The following is a 20570-nucleotide window of genomic DNA, read 5'->3' on the forward strand; positions in this document are numbered from 1 at the left end:
CCTGAACCTCAAGCTTCGTAGTCAGGTTCTCTATATAACCACTTGGCCATCCGGTCGTCCATATTAATGACTTTTTTTTTATTCGACTGGATGACAAACGAGCAAGTGGTCCTCCTGATGGTAAGAGATCACCACCGCCCATAAACATCTGCAACACCAGGGGTATTGCAGATGCGTTGCCAACCTAGAGGCCTAAGATGGGATACCTCAAGTGCCAGTAATTTCACCGGCTGTCTTACTCTCCACGCCGAAACACAACAGTGCTGCTTCACGGCAGGATTAGCGAGCAAGATGGTGGTAGCAATCCGGGCGGACCTGCACAAGGTCCTACCACCTGCAAACAATAAACTAAAACAATCACTTTGCTCACCCGCGACCTTATGATAGCCATTACCCCCCTTATGCTAGACATGTGTAACATGTAGTAGCATGTACGGTTGTGTTGCTCTGAAGATGAGCTCTGGTTGAGTTCGAAACGCGTCAGTGTAGTGTGGTGGTGGTGATACGGTTTGTGTGATTTGTGCGTGTTCGTACAGTGTGGAGGTGGAGGAACTGCATGAACACCATTTCTTGCATAAGCTTAGCTTTCATTAGGTCGCGAGTGAGCAAAGAAATTATTTTAGTTCATTAGGGTTCCGTACCCAAAGAGTGCCAACGGAACCCTGTTACTGAGACTCCGCTGTCTGTCTGTCCGTCCTTCTGTCACAGGGCTCTATCTTTTGAATCGTAATAGTTATGGTCTGTCCCAGAATTCGAGATACTAAAATGACGTTTCATGTGTTACCTGTTTTTTGCGTCTCATAAATAGTGATTTGCCGCAACCGGTTATTACCGAAAGATTTTGTAGGTACCTATGTATGTATGTCGTAAAATATTAAGATATGAACGGATCCGTGATGTACTAAAATGTAGGGCACTTAGGACATTCTAGAAAAGGTAAAATAGATCTAATAAAAATGCGACCGTTTTCGAGATATTTCGACTTTTTATAGATGTTGATGTTTAAGTTTCAATTTCATTCTAATTAAGTTTTACATTAACTAAATAATATGAGAATAATGAATATTTGATTTATTATTCTATGATATGAATATCAAAATAAAAACACGAGAAAACGCACTGATCACATCCGATGACAATACGAGTAAAGTAACGAAAATCGGTTGAATACTACTTGAATACGAAAAACATGAACAATGACGTTGTGTGATATCTGAGGGCCTACTCCGGAATTACAAAATCAAAGTTCGTACCGTAACGTCCCTCTCACTTACGTATTAAATTAAATAGTAGTGTCAGAAGGACGGAACGACACGAACTTCGATTTTCGAATTTCGTAGTAGCCGTGCTGGCCCTGACTACGAAATGCAAAACTCGAACTTCGTATGTTGCCGTCCCGCTGACGCTTATCTCATTCAATACGCGAGTGAAAGGGACGGCGCCATACGAACTTCGTTTTTCTAGTTTTGTAGTAGCATCTGTATTATTTTTTACGTTGGCACTAAGTGATGAACACTGTATTTTTACCTGTGCTTAGATTTCATCACTTTATCGTATGATAAAGTAAAATGGAAAGTAGAATATTGAATGCATTAATGTTATTTTTGCTATCGTAAAATAAACATTTTATCGGTTATTTACGAAACCGAAATCACGGAGCAGCACTGTTCCTTTTATGCTGGCCACATTATTTTTACGTTTGACATTTCAGACTGTCATTTTAGTATCTCGAATTCTGGGACAGACCATAGACACTTGAAATTTTCACAGATTATGTATTACTATTGTCGTTTTTATTAGGGTTCCGTAGCCAAAATGGCAAAAACGGAGCCCTTATAGTTTCGCCATGTCTGCCTGTCTGTCCGCGGCTTTGCTCAGGGACTATCAATGCTAGAAAGCTGTAATTTTGCACGGATATATATGTAAACTATGCCGACAAAATGGTACAATAAAAATTTCAATTATTTTTTAATTGTACCTCCCATAGACGTAAAGTGGGGGTGATTTTTTTTTCTTATCCAACCCTATAGTGTGGGGTATCGTTGGGTAGGTCTTTTAAAATCATTAGGGGATTGCTAAAACGATTTTTCGATTCAGTGATTTGTTTGCAAAATATTCAACTTTAAAGTGCAAATTTTCATTAAAATGGAGCGTCCCCCCCCCCTCTAAAATCTAAACCGGTGGGTGGAAAATTTTGAAAAAATTCAGGATGGTAGTAAGTACATCAAACTTACAAGGAAAACTATAACGGCTAAGTTTGCTTGAGAATTATTAGTAGTTTAAGAGTAAATAGCAGCCTAAGGTATAAAATATACCTAAACTTGGAATATTCCTTACAAAATACGAAATCATTAGAAAAATATTACTTAATTTTTTCGTAATGGCTACGGAACCCTATTTCGGGCGTCCGACACGCTCTTGGCCGGTTTTTTGTATTGTATTTGTCGGTATCCCCAGGTGTTCGACGTGGTCCGCCAGCGTTGTCCGCAGCAGCTGGACAAGCTGGTCGCCCTCGAAGGAGACGTCGCCGTCGAGGGGCTCGGCCTCCCGCCCGGGGCCGCGCAGCAGCTGCAAGACGTAAGTACTGACTGAGGAGTGACTGCACAGATATAGATTACACTAGATAACGCAAACACCTCAATCTGTATGAAAACCAACCGTGTCACTTTTTTAGGGTTCCGGAGCCATAATGGTAAAAACGGAACCCTTATAGTTCGCCATGTCTGTCTGTCCGTCCGTCCGCGGCTTTGCTCCGAGACTATCGATGCTAGAAAGCTGTAATTTTGCACGGATATATATGTAAATTATGCTGACAAAATCGTACAATAAAAAATTCTATTTTTTTTTATTACAGACGTAAAGTGGGGGTGATTTTTTTTCTCCCAACCCTATAGTGTGGGGTATAGTTAGATAGGTCTTTTAAAACCATTAGGGGTTTGCTAAGACGATTTTTTCGATTCAGTGCAAAATTTCATTGAAATCGAGCGTTCCCCCCCCCCCTCTAAAATCTAAACCGGTGGTTGGAAAAATTTGAAAAAACTCATGATGGTAGTAAGTATATCAAACTTTCAAGGACAACTATAACGGCTAAGTTTGCTTGAGATTTAATAGTAGTTTTACTCTTAAATAGCAGCCTAACTCTAAGGTATAAAATATACCTAAACTTGGAAGATTCCGTATAAAATACGAAATCCTCAGAAAAATTACTTATTTTTTTCGTAATGGCTACGGAACCCTATTTTGGCGTGTACGACACGCTCTTGGCCGGTTTCTGTAACACTGCGTTGTTTTGTTTTTATTTTAAACGTCGTATGACACGGACACGTTTACTTACCAACGTCGTATCAATAAATAACTTTTTTTTTATTAAATAAACTCAGCTAGAATCGGACCGCGATGGTATTTTTACTTTAAAAACGGAACCCCCGAAAGAATCTATGGTGATCCCGCTATAAATTACGTGGTTCCCTGCAGATCTCCGTGGTGTTCCACTCGGCGGCGACCCTGAAGTTCGATGAGGAGCTGCGCAAGGCGGTGGACCAGAACGTGAGGAGCGTCATGCGGCTGATGGAGCTGTGCGACACGCTGCCTGACATGCAGGTGAGGGGGGGGGGGGGGCTGCAGCCGAGCGGGACAGAGCGGGGCAGAGCTGGGCCCTTACACCAACGTGACAGTTGTCTTGACGTGACTTTGTTGAGCGACAATCACAACGCGACAAGCTATTATTTGTATCAGTTTAATGATGATTACGTTGTGAAACAAGAACTATTTTTTCACACCTCTCCTTCAGAAAAGTAACTTTTCCTCCCTGACGAGAGGGAGCAAAGTGCAACTTTTCTGTTCAAGGCTTTTCTAAAGCCGCGTATCCACTAGAGGCAGCCTCGGGCCGAGCGGCTGCCTCGCTCCGAGGCCGCGCAAGTGGAGACGCTGCCAAAGGCACGGCTCAGACTGAGGCTCCTTTGAGCACGGCCAAAAAACCGACAAAATATGGCTCGGCTCGCGGTGCTCGGCCTGAGGCTGCTCTAATGGATACGCGGCCTAAGTGTTTGCAAATGCCATTTTTTGGAGTTGGCAATTGTAAAGCGACGCCATTTCTCTATGCTGGTTGTTCTTTAATAATATTTTGGAACGGAGCGAAACAGAGCAAAGGAGCAAAGACTGCCCATATAAGTAACAGATTCTAGACCACTATAATTTTTGCAGGTGGTAGGACTTTGTGCAAGGTCCGCCCGGATTGCTACCACCATCTTGCTCGCTAATCCTGCCGTGAAGCAGCAGTGCTTGCACTGTTGTGTTTCGGCGTGGAGAGTAAGACAGCCGGTGAAATAACTGGCACTTGAGGTATTCCATCTTAGGCCTCTAGGTTGGCAACGCATCTGCAATACCCTGGTGTTGCAGTTGTCTATGGGCGGTGGTGATCTCTTACCATCAGGAGACCCACTTGCTAGTTTTCCATTCAGTCGAATAGCTTTTACATTTCAATTTTTTTTTTTAAATTAAGATATTGTATTTTTAACACCCCCCCCCCTTGTGTCCGCAGGCGTTCGTGCACGTGTCAACAGCGTACAGCAACGCGGAGCTGTCGACGGTGGCGGAGCGCGTGTACCCGGCGCCCGCGCCGCTGCCCGCCGTCCTCGCCCTCACCTCGCACGTGGACGACTGCGCGCTCGCCTCCCTCACGCAGCAGTGAGTACCATTCTAGTACGCAACGTGTCGTGTCATTTCCTCAACATCGTCTTTTCCTAGTAGCTAAATTTCCAGTCGCAAATTTTCCTATTTTAGATATACACCAGACATATTTATTCCTTACATAATTTTTCCATTCGCAGATTTTCCTAATTGTTTTTTCTTTGTAATGCTCTTTTACTGAAACTTATTTTCAGAATCGCGTTTTTTCGCAATTTTAATCGGCACATAAACATAGGTAGGTTTCGGTTATGTTAAGTTTGCATCGGTCCGAAGAACCAAAAGTATACAAAAGTAGGAGCTCCTCGCGAGCGGAGCTCCGTCGACATTGTTTCTGTGTCGATTACAATTGGAAAAAACGCGATTTTGTGAAAATAAGCTTTTACTGAAGCTGAAAGAATATTGGGAAAAAAACAATTAGGAAAGTATGCGAATGGAAAAATCATGTAAGTAATAAATACGTCTGATGTAAATCAAGAATAGGAAGATGTGCGACTGGAAATTTAGCTACTACGAAAAGACGAAATAAATGCGGTTTTGCGGTTTTATTATTCGAAATCTTTGAAGTGACAATGTCGGGGTTTTCCGACTTTTTGTTGTTTTGGTTAAGTTAGGTTAGTGCAGTCTGTGTTCCGTGAATATTCTCAATTTCGTTATACTAGGGCAGTGTGTCTGTCGCAGGTACATAGCGCCCAAACCGAACACGTACACGTTCACCAAGGCCCTGGCGGAGAGTGCGGTGGAGCGTCATGGGAACACCGGCTACCCCATCGCCATCTTCAGGCCCACCATTGGTAAGTCGAAGTCTTACTGCCCCAGTCATCTAGTCCTGACAACCATTGTCTTTATGTCGGCGGCCGATCGCAAAATCCACCAGATCACGAAATTCCTTCCTTCCTTCCTTTCTTTCCTAAAAGTTGATCAGGCATATCACGATGTGCCTGAGAAACAATACGGCAGATCGATTAGAGCAACGCATTCGTCGATATTCCTAGCTCTATATCGGGCACATCGTCGTGATATGCCGACAAAAATAAAAAAAGGTACCTACGACCTTCCTACGACGAGCGAAGAGAGGAGTGGTTACTTTGAATTGTGACCACAGCGCACGAGCCGAGCGAGCGAAGCGTGCCGCGGCAGCGGCCGGCGAAGTGCCAGAACCGATACGGCGGCATTTCATGATATGTCTAGGAATTTCATGATCTGCCTAAACTGGCCAAATCATGAAATGGCGGCGTTTCATGATATGTCTAGGAATTTCATGATCTTCCTTAACGTCACTACGGAAATCGTTAAACGGTGAGTTTTGAACGATATGGCGGATGTCCCTTATGCGCCATTTCACGATAATGCCTAGGAATTTCGTGATTTGGCGGATTTTACGATCGACCGCCGACATATATAGGTACATGACCAACATTTGACTCGAATATAATCCTTCTGAGATGGAATATAAAATCTAGTCGGCCACATGCAGTCGCTCGACGCTCGTTTCCAGCGTCAAATCTGATCACGTGACATATAGCGACAAAGCTGAAAATGTTGAGCTTTATCGCTGGAAAAAAACCCTTCAATTTCGGAAAAAACACTGTTATTTTTTGTTCTCATTCACTCTAATTTCTTTTATTTTTACCACTGCCACGACTGCCACTAAAGGAGGTTAAGAAATCAGCTTCCAAGACCAAGATCATTCCTGCAAGCAGCCATCTTGACGCTGCTGTTCGACGCGGCGTCTTGGCGCCACTTTTTTGAGTCGCGGGAATTGAGGGTTGTCGTTTTTGTCTCACTAGATGGCGCACTGTTGCGTGAGGTTTTAAGTATGGCTTTCAAAGTCTGTTATTACGGGCGTGAAAACAAAGTTTAGATTAAAATCATATTTAATACACCTTAAAACCGTACCATAAAAATATCGAGCATGCCACAGTGTTGCATAGTCTCCGTTTTGTTCCGAAAAAAAGTGAGGACAAAGGTGTTGTTTATGATATCAAAATAAGTAGATATTAGCTATGGTGAATGGAAGACCGAATGAACTACTTGTATACAGCTTTCTTATGTCTCAATAAAGTCACTCTTCGTTTAGCAGCAGAACTGTGTGTTTGTCTAAATCTTAATAGATACTAGATTTCTCTCAAAAGGTTTCCGAAAGACAAAACTGCCTCAAAACACAGACATTCATTGCCCCGGAACGCATGTTTGCCATAATTAATTTCAGATATTGCAAAATATTCACAAAATGATTCTAATTATAAATAAACCCGCGTAGCTCACCCAAAAACTATGAGATTTGACATTTCGGAGACCTCACGCTACACTAGCGCCTCTAGCGGCGAATTCATACGCGATAGCCCTCATTGGCCTCATTTTAAAGGGTGTGTAATGATCGGTATAACAACATGTGATATATGTAATTTCAAAGGATAGGAGCTTCACAGAACTTTTTGATAAAATAAACCTAACCTAACCTAACCCAAAGTACATCAAATCGAATTAATAACAATAGAAATACGACTAACAACTCTTTGTACTCTAAACTTTGTAACCACAAAGAGAAGGTAGATAAAGGAACTAGATCGGGTGTATACAAGCTCACTTGTAATGACTGCAGTAAAGTATATGTCGGTCAGACAGGACGCAGTTTTAATGCTAGATTTAAAGAGCATGTTTCGGCATATAGGAATGAGCATCCTAAGTCGAATTTTGCCAAACATTTGTTGGAACTAAATCATTCTTTATCGGACTCAGATTCATATGAAGTGTTACATTATTGTGGCAAGGGGTTTCGTCTCGATGTTTTAGAATGCATGGAGATAATTAGATACAACAGTATGGGGTCTATTATTAATGAACAGGTAAATTTAGTTTCATCTCCCTTGCTACGGCTTGGATCTAATTTCAGCAATGGTAGTTAATAAAACATGCCTTGACAGTAAATAAATAAAAATCAAGGTAGTTTTGAAGGACGGTTAAAAAATTTATTAATAATTTGTGGGTAGTTTTGTTTTGTTTCATAAAACGTATGTGGGTACTTGGGGAGTTACAGTGACAAGTTAAAACGGTGGTTGTGGTTCGTTAGTCTAACAACTGGTAGCATGGTGTACGGTTGTGTCACTCTGAAGATGAGCTCTGTTTGAGTTCGAAACGCGTCAGTGTAGTGTGGTGGTGGTGATAGATGGGTTTGTGTGATTTGTGTGTGTTCTTACAGTGTGGAGGTGGAGGAACTGCATGAACACGCATATTTTGCATAAGCTTAGCTATCGTAAGGTCGCGGGTGAGCAAGGAAATTATTTTAGTTCATTAATAGAAATACGTTTAGTTTTTAAGATAAATTGCATTAGGTGTATCAAAATTATATCAACTGTCGCATTATATCAATTGTTGTTATATCCATCGTCACGCATCGCATTATAAACGACACGGGATGGCTTCCTGTTGCAAATACAAACGTTGACCCCCCCCCCCTCCAGTAATATCAGCGCTGCGTCACCCGTTCCCCGGCTGGATCGAGAACCTGAACGGGCCGACGGGCGTGGTCGTGGCGATCGGCAAGGGCTTGCTGCACGTGTTCCGCTGCGCCGGCACCAAGGCCGACTTCCTGCCGGTGGACATCGCCGCCGACACGCTCATCGCCGTCGCCTGGGAGACCGCCGTCGACAAGTAAAATGATCATTATTGCTTTGCACAACACCATAAACATCTTTCTACACGAGTGTCTGACTTTGAGACCTTGGAGTAGTGTATGACTTTGGGGGTTTGGAGCAGTGTCTGTAATATCTGTATTGGAGACTTGGGGCAGTGTCTGGCATTGGGGACTTGGAGCAGTGTCTGACATTGAGACCTTGGAGTAGTGTATGACTTTGGGGGTTTGGAGCAGTGTCTGTAATATCTGTATTGGAGACTTGGGGCAGTGTCTGGCATTGGGGACTTGGAGCAGTGTCTGACATTGAGACCTTGGAGTAGTGTATGACTTTGGGGGTTTGGAGCAGTGTCTGTAATATCTGTATTGGAGACTTGGGGCAGTGTCTGGCATTGGGGACTTGGAGCAGTGTCTGACATTGAGAGATTGAGACCTTGGATTAGTTTGACTAAAACAAGTCTAGCTGACATTGGGGCGTTGGATTAGTGTCTACAAGTAAGGCGATGATAATGATGATTATTATTATTTCACACAACACCAGTAACTTATCTGTACACGAGTGACCTTGAGACCTTAGAGCGGAGTCTGACTTTGATGCTTCATTTAACTCGCCTCGCTCCGCTCAGCTGTTTCCACCAGAGATGTGCTGTGCGAGGCGAGGTAAATGAAGCGTTTCTAATTGGTTACCTACAGTACGATTACTTGGACTTGACAGATGGGCGTGCCTTCAGTCAATTTTCAACTTTGACGTCATACAAATAAAGTAGTTTTTACATAATCTGTAAACGTGGGTAGCGGTATACTAAAAATGGCTTTATTTGTATGACGTCAAAGTTGAAAATTGACTGAAGGCACGCCCATCTGTCAAGTGTTAACTCGAATTAATCAAACTGTAATGAAAATACATCCCTCACAACACATCCTCGCAGAAAAGGAAGTAGATTAGGCAAAGCAGATTGTACAACGAGAGCACAAAACGAGCCACTTCATCCGAGACGTTTATTGTATCCGTTTGCACTAATACCCTCTATTGTTTAGGCCGACAGAGGTCCGCGTGTACCACTGCAGCACCGCGGAGAACCCGACGACCTTCAAGGCGTTCGAGGAGGAGATGCGGCGCGCCGTCACGCACCACCCCTTCGACAAGGCGCTCTGGTACCCCTCCGGGACCGCCGTCGAGTCCAAGTATGCTCTTAATTTACCTCTTGCTCTTACTCTTACTAGTAGAGTCAGCATCAAAAGTAGTGGATCACTTTTTTACTCTGTCGCATTGACACATTGACAAAAGGCGCTCTGGTACCTCCGGGGCCGCCGTCGAGTCCAAGTATGCTCTTAATATACCAACTCTCGCTCTTACTCTTACTAGTACAGTCAGCATCAAAGTAGTGGATCACTTTTTTACTCTGTCGCATTGACACATTGACAATCTTGCATGGCGTTTAGTATGGCTGTAAAACGACAAAGTACGAAAGTGTACAGCTACTTTTGATGCTGGCTGTACTCTTGTTCTCTCTCTTATACTTTGCTTATATCTATTCACACTTGGGCACTTCCAGACACAGAATAAGTAATAGTGTACAGGGTTGAAAGAATTTATGGGCCCTGGAGGGAAACTGCCACAAATCCTTTAGTTAGCTGATTTTACATAAAATAAATATTCTTACCTTTTTATAAAAGAAACAAAACTGCATTCAAAGCTACCGATAGCCGAGGATGAAAATTCTAATAATTGTTCTCCACCCAAAATACTTGCACAGTGCTTGCACACTAATATTCTTTCTCTTACTCTTACTGAAATACTCTTACTCTTACTGTTACTGTTGTTCTTATTATTGCTGGTGCTTTTACTATTGTTTTTGCTGGGATCCTTTTCGCCGATTTCTTTTTCAAAAGGAATCGTTCGTCGAAAGAAATCGGAAAAAATCGTTGGTCCATTTAAAGGCCTGACCAGGAATATAAAAAACCTAACGCGCGGGCAGCACTTCTACGTTTTATATTGCAACATTCTTTACACTTACTATACGGCACCTACCAGTCATATTATTATTGACAACGGTGTCGGTGATGTTATTTAAAGGAATATTTTCTAATCTCTTGAACTTTTTCTATGACAAATCGTGACTACTTTGAAAAAATCACGTATCTCAAATCAATACGTCATCAAAATTGAACCTTAAAATAATGTACATTAAGTTCACTCTAACAATCATCGATTTTGCTGAACGAGTTTTTTTCAAAGTGGCGACGAAATACTTTTATACATTGTGAATTATTTTCCTTCCAAGGCTATGGATAATCTTCGGCATTTTAACGCACAAAAACACAAACAAATAACACTTTAAAATACGACGCGCAAACAACGTTAAACTTTGACAGCAATAGACAGATGACATTTGAATTTAGTGTTACCAGTGCAAGAAATTAGTTCTATTGGTTTTCCATTATATGGCGAGGTTTTTTAAAATTCTGGTCAGCCTTTAAAACAGTTGGGAAATGAATAATTTTGCATCTCGCTCTAACTGTCTGTTTTGCAGGTGGCTGTACTGGTCGATGGAGTTCCTGCTGCAGAAGGCGCCGCTGTTCCTGGCGGAGCACTGCGCGCGGCTGCTCGGCATCAAGACGCAGTTAGTACATTTGCATGTGACTAGAGAGCGCACAACACATAAGCCATCCCTGTGACATCTCACAACACGACATACCTAATAATAGTACATTACTGCAGAGGCTGGGAAAGAAAGGCTTGCAGGCCGAGTACGAGGCCGACATGTTCTTTCACGCCGAGGCTTGTATAGTGCTTTTCTCAAACATGCACTAAAATAAATAAAAACTCCTAGAAATCAATGTTTTATTCGTAAGACAACTAAACTTGTACCAGACTCAAATTATAACTACCAATATATAAGTGTTTATTTCGGGTACGTATTATAATGTATAAATTTAAAATATATATCGGTTGAAATACATACAGTTGAAATACCGAAAATTGAAAAATATAATGGTTAAAATAAATATTAAGTAATCAAAATTCATAAAGCACGTTTTTCATACTGGTCGAAATACATAAAATTAAAATGACTAAGTTCACAATGTATATTTTCAGAATATATACAATCAGAATATACAGTTGTGGTCATATAATTAAGAACGATTTTTATAGAGAAGATTTTTTCAAACTGACAAGTGTTACCAACAGTATGTATATTTTTGTTCTTCTCTCGGTATCGTAAAACTTTTCCTTACTAGCGGTAAATTCATTTATACATATAATTGGCTAAAAAATAAATAGATAAACTTTATATATTACATCTAAACCTAGTATTACTACTTACTGGCTGGTCATATAATTAAGAACGCTGAATAGTTTATTTTTTATTCAAATTTAAATAGAGAACGGACCGCCGCTTTGTGGTTTTAGGTTATTATTTGAATAATTTTGGCGCCATTTAGTGCCGTAAAAGTCTTAAAGGCGATTGCTTCATATAAAAACAACGGGGAAAAATAAAAGTTGTGATAAATCTACAAGAAAAGTAATACTAAAACTTCGCGACAAGAATTGGTCGTATAAACACATAGCCGATCATCTGCAATGTTCAAAAACGATGGTTTTCCACGCCATAAAGCATTTTGCTACGTATCAAACTACTTCAAATGTTCGCGTGTACCTAGACAAAGAAAGTCATCTCGTCGAGATGATCGAAATATCGTTCGTTTGGCAAAACAAAATTCTTTTAAAGGGTCTAATGAGTTGAGAAAAGAATATTTTGGCGAAAACAACCCTTCAGCAATCTCGGCACGCAGTATTCGAATGCATATGGTGGAAGAAAAGTTGCACGGAAGGATAGCAAGGAAGGTGCCTATGTTGAAACGGTGTCATAGGCAAGCCCGGCTTGCATTTGCAAGAAGATATGAAAACTGGACAGTCAGACAGTGGAAAAACGTTCTTTTTCTGACGAGACAAAAATAAATAGGGTATGTTCTGATGGCAAACGATATGTAAAACGGCCTCCAAATAAAGCATCCGACCCAAAGTACACAAAAGTAACTTTAAAGCATGGCGGGGGAAATGTAAAAATTTGGGATGTTTTTCTGGACATGGTGTTGGACCTGTTAGGCTGATAGAAGGAAACATGGATCAATTTCAATACAAAAACATACTTGAAGAAACAATGTTACCATATGCTGAAGGCGTGCTTCCGGTTATTTGGACATTCCAGCACGACAATGGTCCCAAGCATACTGCACGTACAGTTAAGGAATTCCTCACATCGCAATCAGTTTCTGTCTTAGATTGGCCAGCCAACAGCCCCGATCTTAGAGCAATAGAGCATCTTTGGTGCGAAGTCAAAGAAAAAAGTTTCAAATCGACAGTGTGGCCATTTAAGAGAACTGTATGACGTATTCTTAGAAGAATGGAACTCTATCTCTCTTGCGAAATGTCAAAAATTTATAGATTCAATGCCTCGCCGGTGTAAGGCAGTAATTAGCCGTGGACATGCTACTAACTATTAATTTTAGTTAAAATGTATAACATTGCTTTTTTTTTCTGTACAAACTTCACGTTAGTGTGATTTAGTTAATCTAAGTTTCAAATAAAAAAACTTTCGAACAGTTCAATAAATCGTTCTTAATTATTTGTCCAGCTTCATTACTATTTGAATTTGTTACTAAAGAGAATAAACACAAAATTTGAGTAAAAATGACAGTAATTTTATTCTTTATTCTAAATCCCGTTTGCTCTATTCATGTGGCTATTTCATAACGTAACTAGTTACTTCTAAGAAGGACCCACGACTACACATGACATGATTTAGTTAAAAATAATCTGGAACTTCAAATCGTTCTTAATTACGTGGCCACCACTGTATAATAGTTGAAAGAAATAATAATTAAAATTCCTATAGTACGTTTTTCATAATGGTCAAAATACATACTATATAATGCCTAAGTTCATCATCATCTCCAGTCTATTCACATTGTATTTACATGTTAAATTCTGAAAAATTAAGGACTGTAAGACAAGTCGACGGAGCTCCTATTCAGGGTAGTTAAGGCGCTTCGCGCCTGGACAAAACTCTAACCTAACCTAACCTATAAGATACCGACTGATCGGAATCGGTATTGTCTAACAAGACCTTGCATTTTAAACTAAAGTCAGATCATAAATTGAATAGAAACTTTAGGTGCGACGACGAGCGTAGCGAGGAGGAGCGTGTTAGGTTCAACTTTGACCAAAACAAGCACGAGCCGAGCGAGCATAGCGAGCGTGCCGCGGCAGCGGCCGGCGAGTGCCAGAATTGTAATATATGCATTTTTCTTTGTGAAAATTCAGTGTCTAGTATGTATTTCAACCATTATAGAAAACATACTGTATAAATTTTGAACGTATACTTTATGAAATATGCATTTTGTGCCATATGACTAAGAACCATTACGCGTTGTAACCATTATATATTTTGACCACTATGCATTTCAAGCTTATGCTTTTAGAACTTATGTCAAATAACTTTATATATTTTGATGCATTATATTTTATAATTTTCGGTATTTCAACTGTATGTATTTCAACCGATATGTATTTTAAATTTATACATTATAATACGTACCCGTTTATTTCATTCTAACATGATTTTTAAACCGTTAAAATAATCCCAATGAAATCAAATTGTTATAAACATGTAGATACTGCAAAAACAAAAAAATCACGTATCGTTTCTAAACAAAACTTTTGAAATGACGGCACTTATAGTTGCTTGCAAAATGGCTAAAGCCCAAGTCCAGTCTTCTTCTCTTTTAAAATATGGCTTTTCTGTCTTAATTAATAGGACAATTTCGCCAGTGTCAAAGTAAACTCTCTTTGAGAGGGACGTTGTACGGTGATTGTAGTTTTTGCAACTTGATAGTAAAATTCCAGAAACCACGTGGAGACAACTTGCGCATTAAAAAATGTTAGACACGAGAGCAATATAGAATTTTGTGATCACTGTTCACTGTTAAGGTTAATCGCCGCATAAAACACTATCAAAATTATACTTCAACTAGCCAAAGAAACAGAAATAGCAAAATTAGATTTATTGTCTACATCCGCCATCTTCGAATGCTACAAATCGAATCTACATTAGGCTACTAAAGCTGTTAAAAATGGCGCGATCAGGTTCCGAGTCGTTGGCACTTGGCAGCGGCAGCACTGTCATGTCAATGTCTGTTTACCGTTTCAGACTGAGCCTGATCACAGTGGGCCAGCGTCTGTCGGCCATGAACGGCGCGCTGGAGTTCTTCTCGACGCGCGAGTGGCAGTTCGAGACGGGCCGCGTGCGCGCGCTGCGCCGGCGCCTCTCGCCCGCCGACCAGCGCACTTACAACCTGGACGTCAACACCATCCGGTGAGTGCCACTGACCCCCCCCCCCCCTCCCGCCCCCGCCCACGCCCACGCCCGATTTTCATGAAAATTTGCACTTCGAAAAATCGTCTTAGCAAACCCCTAATGGTTTTAAAAGACCTATCCAACGATACCCCACACTATAGGGTTGGATGAGAAAAAAAAAAACACTCCCACTTTACGTCTATGGGAGGTACCCTAAAAAAATTTTTTTTTAATTTTTCATGTACCATTTTGTCGTCATAGTTTACATATATATCCGTGCAAAAATACAGCTTTCTAGCATTGATAGTCCCTGAGCAAAGCCGCGGACGGACGGACAGACAGACAGACAGACATGGCGAAACTATGAGAATTCCGTTTTGGCCATTTTGGCTCCGGAACCCTAAAAACATTTTTTTTACACTTGCTCGTCAAAGGCGTTATTCCATGCCTGTATACTAAAAAATAATGGCGTCAATTTTATTGTTCCCGCGGGAATTATAGATTTACGTATAGTTTTCCTCCCCAAGGAGTTATGACTTTAGTTTTAAAAAGTTATTAGTTACGTTATTTCAGACTAAAGAGGTTTCAAGATAACCTAATTTTAAACCATACAATTTGCCATGCTTCATGAAACTTCATTATTTTTATATTTTAAAATATCAAATTGTTTTTCAATAATTTTAGTAAATATTTTTTTAGCATGTTGGAATAATCTGGCCGTAAGACCATTCCAATTCTAAACTAAACACGGTTCTTAGTCTATGGTAGACGACCCGAAAAAAGTGTCAATCAGGAGAAATTCGAAAATCGAAGTTCATATCGTTTTCCTGACGCTAACATTATTTAAACACAAGAGCGAGAGGAACGGTACGATACGAACTTCGATTTTCGAATTTTGTAATAGTCCTCTGTTAGCTGTTAGCGGGTAGCCATAATTTATTCAGTTGTTAGTGTATGCAGAGCCCTACTCTTAAGCAAAATGTACGCAGTGTGGGGTCAGATTATATTCGTCATAGATATTTACAGACAGACTTTCCTAGTTGGTTGTGTTATAATAGCTACCTTCATACCAAATTTCAAGATTCTGAGTTCACGGAAAATACCTACCCTTCGAAAATTTTCGGAAATTTGCAGCATAAACGCGTTTATTGCGTTGGCTTAGAAGTTTGATTTTTTCACAGGTCCCAGGGGCAGTAGACGTCAGTATTTGATATAAATTTCAGCTTTATACCTCCACGCGTTCCCGAGAAAAAGGATCTTGACACACAGACAGACAGACAGACGGGCAAAAAGTGACCCCTATAAGGGTTCCGTTTTTTCCTTTTGAGGTACGGAACCATAAAAACAAAAACTTTTTAAAAGTTAAAGTTAACGGACATCAAAAATAAAACGGTGTATTTACTAACCAACACCAACATATTAATAAGCGGCCGAGAGTGACAACTGTACAATTTCTCTGCAGGTGGGACGAGCACTACAAGAACTTCGTGAAAGGCATCCGCAAGTACCTGCTGCGGGAACGCGACCAGGACCTGGCGGCCGCCCGGACCCACCTGCGGAAGTCAGTACCTTCACCACTTGACATCATCATCATGCATAGCTACCGCTTCCAACGGAAGCAACTGAGAAACCGGCCAAGAGCGTGTCGGACACGCCCGAAATAGGGTTCCGTAGCCATTACGAAACAAATAAGTAATATTTTTGTAAGGAGCACGCGAACGCGACTCGGCGGCTGCCGCAACACGCACACTACGCGCCGCCGCTCTGCTCGCGCGACTGCCGACGAAGCTAACACCGGCGCACAACTACCCGCATTTTTATCGTCATTTTTATTGTCAATGTCCAATGTAGGGTAGCACACAACACTAACAACATCGCTCCGTTAAGGCACGTTCACACCAACCGATGACGCAGCACGAGTATTTAAAACTGTTTTCCAACTCGGGGGTACCGACCAACCGCAATCCCGGTTAAAATTAGGAATTACCTTAGGCTGCTATTTACTCTTAAACTACTAGTAATTCTCAAGCAAACTTAGCCGTTATAGTTTTTCTTGAAAGTTTGATATACTTACTAGTTACCATCCTGAATTTTATCAAACTTTTCCACCAATCAATGAAACGAAAAATCATCTTAGCAAACTCTTATGGTTTTAAAATACCTATCCAACCACACTATAGGGTTGGATGAGAAAAAAAAAACACCCCCACTTTACGTCTATGGGAGGTACCCTAAAAAAATGAATTTTTAATTTTTTTATTGTACCATTTTGTCGGCATATATATTCGTGCAAAATTACAGCTTTCTAGCATTGATAGTCCCTGAGCAAGGCCGCGGACGGACAGACAGACAGAATGGCGAAACTATAAGGGTTCCGTTTTTGCCATTTTGGCTCCGGAACCCTAAAAATAACCTAACCATAAAAATTTCATTAATACAAGCTTTTTTTGCTGACTGTACTTTTTGTTGACTGTAATTGCATTGTCACCCAAACTACGTTGAAGAGTTCCGTCCTGCGGAGACGATCCTGGCCGGACTATCAGGATGTCACTACCAGATAATGAGGGCTATCGTTTTTTGTCTCACTAGATGGCGCACTGTTGCGTGAGGTTTTTAAGTATGGCTTTCAAAGTCTGTTATTACGGGCGTGAAAACAAAGTTTAGATTAAAATCATATTTAATACACCTTAAAACCGTAGGTACCATAAAATATCGAGCATGCCACAGTGTTGCATAGTCCCCGTTTTGTTCGGAAAAAAGGGAGGACAAAGGTTTCCGAAAGACAAAACTGTCTCAAAACACAGACATTCATTGCCCCGGAACGCATATTTGCCATAATTAATATCAGATACTGCAAAATATTCACAAAATTATTCTAATTATAAATAAACCTGCGTAGCTCACCCAAAAACTATGAGATTTCAGAGACCTCACGCTACACTAGCGCCTCTAGCGGCGAATTCATTCGCGATAGCCCTCATTGTATTGTCACGCAATGAGGGTTTTCACAGAGGCGAAATATCGCTAGATGGCGTTAGGATCGTCAGGTCCATTTGACGTTTAAGACTGGTTTTAGTGTCACGTGTACCGTCAGTACGGATCGCTCCGCACAGGCTGATCTATATGAGCTTCCTATCCGCGCGGCCGGTCGTCCGTACGGACCCCTCCGTATTACTCTAAAACGCTCCCAGGAAGCTCCTATAGATCAGCCTGTGCGGAGCGATCCGTACTGACGGTACACGTGACACTAAAACCAGGCTGACGTTTGCTTGCGATTGGCTCATTCAGTTTCTTAACCAATCACGAGCAAACGTCAAACGGATCTCGCGATACTAACGCCATCTAGCGATATTTTGCCTCTGTGAAAACCCACATTTACATAAGTATTACAAATTTCAAGTCAATCTGACTACTGGAAGTTGGTCAAATTTAACTTGCAAGATTTGATTACAGACAGACAGACAACGGGACAGGTGAAACTAAATAAAAGCTAGTAATGAACCAACAAAAAGTTGTTGACACTTCAAAGAACAATATCTCAAAAACGGCTGAACCGATTTTGATAAAACTGTCTAAGAACCATCGCTAGAAAAACTTGCTTCCATTAAAACAATACCGCGTTCAAAACGGTCCACCCATTTAAGAGCTACGGTGCCACAGACAGACACACACAGACACACCCCTCTTTTTGCGTCGGGGGTTAAAAAATACAAAAATGAAAATAAGTACATACTTACACGATGTTGTCTGCCCTCAAAAGTGAAACTATAGGTTTACGCTTTCACTGCCACCGACGCATATATGCGTTTTCGGAACTTCACTCAGATAATTATTCATACATCTTGAACGCACAGGTGCGTCGGTGGCACCTGTGGAAGTAAGGTGGCAGTTAATGGCATGCGTTGGGCATGCGTTTCCGCCAAAGATGTTAGAGAAAAAAAGGGGTGTTATAGGTTTGACCGCTATGTGTGTCTGTCTGTGGCACCGTAGCTCTTAAACGGGTGGACCGATTTGAACGCGGTTTTGTTTTTATTGAAAGCAAGTTTTCCAGCCATGGTTCTTAGACATGTTTTGTCAAAATTGGTTCAGCTAACAAAGTCGGGGGTTTTCCAACCTTTTGTAGGTTAGGTTATCTTATGATATAGATAGCACGGAACCCTCGGTGCGCTATTCACTCACCAACAACCATTTGTCCCCAGAATGTGGATCCTCCATCAGGCGGTGAAGTTCGCGTCGCTTCTGTTGCTTCTGCGACTGATCTTGCAGAGTCGGTATGCGCGCGCGTTCGTGTACGGCACGCTGCGACTGTTGCTGTCTCTCTTCAGCGCGGTGTACGGCCGCCTGCGCGCGTGAGGGCGAGCGAGACACGTATGCAACCGAGTGGCGGCTAGGATAAATCATAGATGAACTAAACCAGAGTGGTAACACGATATCCGATAGTTTGAAATCACCAATTAATTGTATTGTAACTTCTACTATTTTAACTTTTATTTCAAGACACTTTTTGTCGGTCCCTAACTGAATGCTTCTCTCATCCACTCAAAGGTTGACTGGGAGAGATTGCCTTTATACAGTTGAACAAATTGAATCATGACCGAGTGGAACCTTTGCACTACTAATGTCATGTTGACATCTCATACTTTTGTCAAGAAAATCATAGTGAAATTGATTATTACAATGTTCCAGCCTGTATATATTAGCTACTATATAGTACCTACATATATCTCAATGTTTGTCAATTGTGCTTGTTTACTTATTTTTACATACATACGTACTTTTACATAACTATTTTTTTTTCATAGCTTTTGTATTGTGACCTTATTGTGACAGATATTAAATTGCTCGAATGAACCTGCTTTAATAAGGTCGCGTTTCCACCAGAGATTTACAAGGAATGTGTTTGTCATGAACCAATAGAAACACTTCATTCATTTACCTAATACTCGCTCCGCAAATCTCTAGTGGAAACGGCTCGGCGGAGCGACGATAGGTAAATGAGTTCCTATTGGTTCATGAAAAACAAATTCCTTGTAAATCTCTGGTGGAAACGCAGCTATAGATACTATGAGAAAGAAAAAGAAAACCGATCTCCTGTTTCAAGTTCCGAACAACATTAACTAACTATACTTGGTTTGGATAGGTATTCAACTAAATGTAAACAAAACAACGTCAACTGGTGTCTTAAATATTTACATTATATTTTACATTACTACGGTGCCACAGACAGACAGACAGGCGCACAGACACACATAGCGGTCAAACTTATAACACCCCTCTTTTAGCGTCGGGGGTTAAAAATATTTAAAATCCTTGAATGTACCAAATCTGGCAGCTGTACTTTAGGTACATTATATTCAGTAGAATTTCCATGACTATACAGCGATCAATGAGTGAAGTGACCGGCACAAGGTATTAATTAAACCATCTAGCCAGGCAACGCAGCAGTCCTCTAGTGTTGTGGGTGTCAAAGGTGTGGGTCCACTTATCATCTTTACCATAACCTATTATTTATTTATTATTATTTATTGTATGGGCTATCTTGCCTGAATTATTATAATTAGTGTTTTGCCGCTACTTTTAAAAACATTATAATTATTTAAAAAATATATATTTCTATGACGGTAGATTTAAGTATTCTGCTCAAATTAGGTAAAATAAGTAAAGTAGAACAAAATATACTAAATATAAATTAATAATTAATAAGGAAATAGGTTCTATTATTAAAACATAAGGTATTAGGGTTAAATAAAGGTTCGGTGTAAGTTATTGTGATAAGTAATAAAAAATGTGATTTTGTGATATTATATTTAAATATATTTTTTTAAGTAACAATTTTTGGTTTTATTTTTATCATTAAATCCCTATTACTTTGGTATTTCTAGTTTCGA

At 40.6% G+C, this 20570-nt stretch overlaps 1 protein-coding gene across 3 annotated transcripts in view; it reads left to right on the forward strand.

Moving 5' to 3' along the window:
* The window catches only part of LOC141443953 (putative fatty acyl-CoA reductase CG5065), a 65308-nt gene that overhangs the window by 18335 nt on the left and 26403 nt on the right, over positions 1 to 20570 (forward strand). For 2 of the 3 annotated variants that reach the window (XM_074109386.1, XM_074109384.1), the window contains 10 exons: positions 2458 to 2577; positions 3475 to 3600; positions 4541 to 4686; positions 5368 to 5480; positions 8151 to 8340; positions 9359 to 9505; positions 10855 to 10944; positions 14536 to 14700; positions 16145 to 16243; positions 18882 to 20514. In XM_074109386.1, coding sequence (XP_073965487.1) covers positions 2458 to 2577; positions 3475 to 3600; positions 4541 to 4686; positions 5368 to 5480; positions 8151 to 8340; positions 9359 to 9505; positions 10855 to 10944; positions 14536 to 14700; positions 16145 to 16243; positions 18882 to 19035 — 1350 coding nt within the window. In that variant the 3' untranslated portion in view covers positions 19036 to 20514. Of the gene's footprint in view, positions 1 to 2457; positions 2578 to 3474; positions 3601 to 4540; positions 4687 to 5367; positions 5481 to 8150; positions 8341 to 9358; positions 9506 to 10854; positions 10945 to 14535; positions 14701 to 16144; positions 16244 to 18881; positions 20515 to 20570 lie in introns of those variants that run through there. The other variant, XR_012453097.1, reaches the window with a different exon arrangement.

This window comes from Choristoneura fumiferana, chromosome 28, assembly GCF_025370935.1.
Source record: "Choristoneura fumiferana chromosome 28, NRCan_CFum_1, whole genome shotgun sequence".
In the NCBI taxonomy this organism is placed as follows: Eukaryota; Metazoa; Arthropoda; class Insecta; order Lepidoptera; family Tortricidae; genus Choristoneura; species Choristoneura fumiferana.